This window comes from Pterocles gutturalis, unplaced genomic scaffold (genome assembly GCF_000699245.1).
Source record: "Pterocles gutturalis isolate BGI_N339 unplaced genomic scaffold, ASM69924v1 scaffold35508, whole genome shotgun sequence".
NCBI classification, from domain to species: domain Eukaryota; kingdom Metazoa; phylum Chordata; class Aves; order Pterocliformes; family Pteroclidae; genus Pterocles; species Pterocles gutturalis.
The window spans coordinates 8,542-12,947 of NW_010124329.1; the positions used below are offsets into that span (position 1 = coordinate 8,542).

Below are 4,406 nucleotides of genomic sequence, written 5' to 3' on the forward strand. Positions count from 1 at the left end.
CTGATTTTTAAAAAGTAGTCTTTGTGTGTGTGACACTGAAGCTGCATTGAATATGAAAACCTGTAAATCTGGTCATTTGGATTCAGGTGTAGAATCAGACATCCAGTGCAGAAGTGGACCGGGCTGTGTTGTGAAGTGCAGTTCGGAAAGGATGGAGAACGCTGCAAAGAGAAGACTGGCTGCCAATGCCAGGGAGAGAAGACGGATGCAAGGACTGAACACAGCCTTTGATCGTTTGAGAAAGGTGGTTCCACAGTGGGGTCAAGATAAGAAGCTGTCCAAATATGAGACCCTTCAGATGGCTTTGAGTTATATCATGGCTCTCACTAGAATACTTGCTGAAGCAGAAAGATACAGCACTGAAAGAGAATGGATTAGCCTTCACTGTGAACACTTTCATCCGGAGAGCTACCACCATTACACTGGGCAAAAAATGGCAGTGGACACTGATCCTTACGCACAGCGAGTATTCAGCTATCACCCTGAACACTTTCAGATAGCTAATTAGAACCTTTTATGAACTAAGAATAAGCAGCAGGCCAGCAGTGTAATTTAAAAATTAGCAACAGTTATTCTGCTTGAATAAGGTAATGTTGGCATTATAATAGCTCATTCTTGTTTGCGTCTTATACTAATTTGACAAAATACATTTGCTTTGAGAACTTTAAATCAATATGCATTTAAGAAGACTGAGTTCATTTAATGCTAGTGAAAAGCATACTTTTAATTTGAAATCTTTCTTACAATTGCTTCCTAGTTCATCTAGTTCATTTGTTTCTTTTATTAAATATGGTTTTGGTGGTATTTTTTACTGTGATGAATCATGCTGGTATTTTGTACAGATCATGGGCCAAATTGACCCATGGTGTAACTGAACAGAGTAACACCAATAATGAACTTCATTCTGTGTTTTTATTTTTATGTCAGCTTTACAGTTATTCTTTGGTTTGTTTTCACGTAAATGGCTCCTGTGGAAAAAGTTTTATAATGTATTGGAGTTCTAGTCCTCAGAGAACTAACTTCCTTAAACTTTGTAAGTTTGACGTATGGGTTCCAAGTTTGTATAGGTTTGCTTTAATCCAGTTTATGGTGTCTCTTGTATGCTCGAAAAAGAGCTAGTTTCAAGTCATGGAAGGAATGTTTTTATTTTCAATAGCTGTAAAAGCACATGTGATTATATACCATAAATGAGAATGTTCACGTGAAAATAATCTAAACTTCTAGATTTTTGTAGACTTTAAATGTTTGGATTTTACATTTTAATTTTATGTTATCTGGAAACAATATCAGATTTTGTAAATCATAAATAAAGTGTTTTCTATGGTATGTCCTCACCAACTACCTGAAATTGCTACTCTAGGAATTACTTATTACTGGCTTTGCCACCTCAAATGTTACACTACTTCCATCACAGTTCTGTCAGTTTAACATGCAGAAGAATCAACTAGGAAATGAATGATGTTTGCTTCCCAGTTAGAGTAAGAAGTGTGTTTAATATACTCTCTGAAAAACAGCCTTTAAAGATAAGAGTTTGGTAAAAAGTCACAGAACATTCCTGCAAAGCTGTTGAGTTCATTTCAGCCCTGGTGATGCCTGGAATTGCCTCGTTTGTTTGCTTCTTTCGCTTATGGAGGATAGAGGGATCTGGGTAGAAAAAGTGGAAAAGAGATTTTCCAGGTTGAAAAATGAGTAGGAACAGGACAGCTGGAGAAGTAGATGTGTTTGTAGCAAGATGTAGAGTCTGCAAAAGTTCGACCGCCAATGTCTGTTGTGATAGCAGCAGGCTATGAAGCTGAAGGGTACTTCTGCTGGGTGCTTGTTTCCAGAAACAAGCTGTTGCCAGTGTTAGCCATGAGGGAGAAGGAGAAAAGGAGCTGCTGGCCCAAGACAGCTGTTGGTGGGTTTCCAGCAGGGAAGGCTGGCAGGTTCCCTGCTGGCTGCTGCCATACCTTATGTTTTAAAATTCTTTCAAATGACAAATGAATAGCTTTGATATGAGTTAGTTTCAACAATTAAGCAGCTTCCAGTGAAAAGAAAAAAAAGCATTAATAGGAACTAAGTCCTGTTTTAGAGGAGAGAGACTCTGCTGCAGGAACAGTTACACACTAAGACCTGTCCTTACTGTCTGTCTTCTCTGAGAACTCACACTGACGTTTTGCCCTTGGTCACCGTCATGCAGACTGGGACATTTACTGAGGTGGGAGTTGGACTGTTCCTGGAGCTGAAGCTGCTGGGACAGACTTTTAGGCTAATTTCAACACATATAGAAGATGCACTGTGTATTCTGAGCAACTCTCTCCTTTAAACACTGGCATTCAGGACTGTTTTTTAATGTATATTTTAGCCCCTCTAAAGGTAATAAGTAGTATTAATTATTAAAATATAGGCTTTTGCTTCTTATGAATTACATTAGATCTTTATTGGCAAACAGAAAGTGGATTCAGCCTTTTGGGAATATGAAGCCATGTCCCTCACTGATTTCTTTGCAGAAGTTTATAGAGAGAGAATAGTTAGCTGTTGTCAGTCATATAACCAAGTTATTACTGTTTGAGTATTACTCATCATTAGGTGACAAGATTATGTATGTGATAACAATCAATACAATCCTTAAATAATTAAATTATGTACCATCTTACACTAATTTGTTAGCTGTAAACTTTAGGCAGACATTGTCTCACCTGCACTGCCAGCACAGTACCAGGTTTTCCATCCTGAAACAGGAATATGATGCAAATAAATTATGCAAATATATGGTGTGGAAAACTTGGCTTGGTGAACGATAGCCTTCTAAACCTTAGGTGGTAAGGGTAATACTACACTAAAGTATAGATACCAGAGTAGTGTGCAAGAACAGTAGTGAGGTGTTTCTGCGCTGCTGGCATATGATTTGATTTTGTGGGTCATAACATTGCAGTTTATATGCAATTTATGTAAAATTACTTAAAATCCATGTCTTTTCCGATTTTGTTTCTTCCATGCAGTGGATGCAGTATTTACTGTCTACTGCATATGATGATAGATATAACTATAAAAATAGTGGATTAGTATGTGGTGAATGATTAAATGATAGTAAACTCACATGAAGAGGAACAAACAACACAAAATATAAAATATCTGTGGTCATGTTACCAAAAATTATTAACAATCAAAACAGAAGTCCTAAAAAGCACTTTAGTGCGGTAGATAGCTTGTGAACACTTTGTAAATCAGGTCATTGCATCAATCTCTGCTGTTGAACAGTATAAGATTATAATCCCTCTTCTCTTGGAATAGGTTGTGACAGTGAGAGGTGAAGGTTTTATTCATCTCTTTATCTATTGATAACAATTAGTAGTATTACTAGTGGAAACGTGATTTTATATAATGCTGTAATATTTTTGTTTCTTGGGAGGGTGCAGTGTTGAGCTGGAAGTTGTGATTTCCAATTTACTATGGCACTGAAGGCAGCAAAGTTCTTTGTAGCATATAGACAGCTGTCTGTCTGTTAATGATCCGTCAAAGCTTTTTGAGGAATGAATTGGGGCAAGGGGGAAGTTTAATCATTAAAAATTCCGAAGGCAGTCTGAAAAGCAGATGTTATCCATGCTGGCTTGGACAGCTCAAACTTAATTATCCAGGAATTTATTGGTTTCTTTTTGTATCTTGCCTTTACAAATACTTCACTGACACTGTGAAATGCAAACTTGTCCATTTAACTTGGGTTTGATTATTGCTCCTGAATATTTGCTCCCCACTGGCTCTCTGACGCTTGTCAGTAACGTCTGTGTCCCTTTTTCTGTACTGGATTTTACTGGTGTGGGCATTTGAAGACCCCTCCCCTTAAAAAATTCCTTCCAATGGGCCTCCAACTGAAAAAAAAGCTCAGATGCTCAGAGCTTGGTGTGTTCTTAGTGACTGAGTTTTGTCTGCTCATAAATTTTTGTCCCTGTGAACAGCATTACAAACCTGAAACACTTCTATTTGTAGTATCAGTACATTGTAATTCTAGAAATACATTATTGTGAAAACATTGGGGATGAGAAATGCTTGCTTCGTTAGATATTTGTTGCATGCTACACACATACATGTTCCACTATTGAAATTCAGTGTGAAATTCTAATTAACTATTTGTGGAAAATTAACCTTTATTCTTCTGAAAAGTTCAAACTGCAGGGTTTTCTGTTTGAAACAGCTACAGATACTCTGCCTCTATGGTTCTTTGAATCGTATCACCCTGTTTTGACAAGGTGACCAGTGTTATATTTGAACTCGGAACTGGACTGACATTAACTGCAGTGACATTAACTGCAGTGACTTTTCAGTGGCTGAAAGTGGAACTAGGGTAGCATGTTTCCAAAGTGTATGTTAGTAACAAAAAGTCAGTGGTTTCTTCCTGTCTAAATGTTGAGGTCATCTGTGGGTATGTA

General features: G+C 37.5%; 1 protein-coding gene across 1 annotated transcript; it reads left to right on the plus strand.

Moving 5' to 3' along the window:
* The first annotated feature begins 24 nt into the window (after nt 1-24).
* Nucleotides 25-519, plus strand: ATOH7 (atonal homolog 7 (Drosophila)). Its single transcript, XM_010078229.1, has one exon. It carries the CDS (start codon nt 53-55, stop codon nt 506-508), a length of 456 nt encoding a protein of 151 aa, XP_010076531.1. The 5' UTR covers nt 25-52; the 3' UTR covers nt 509-519.
* The last annotated feature ends 3,887 nt before the right edge of the window (nt 520-4,406 follow it).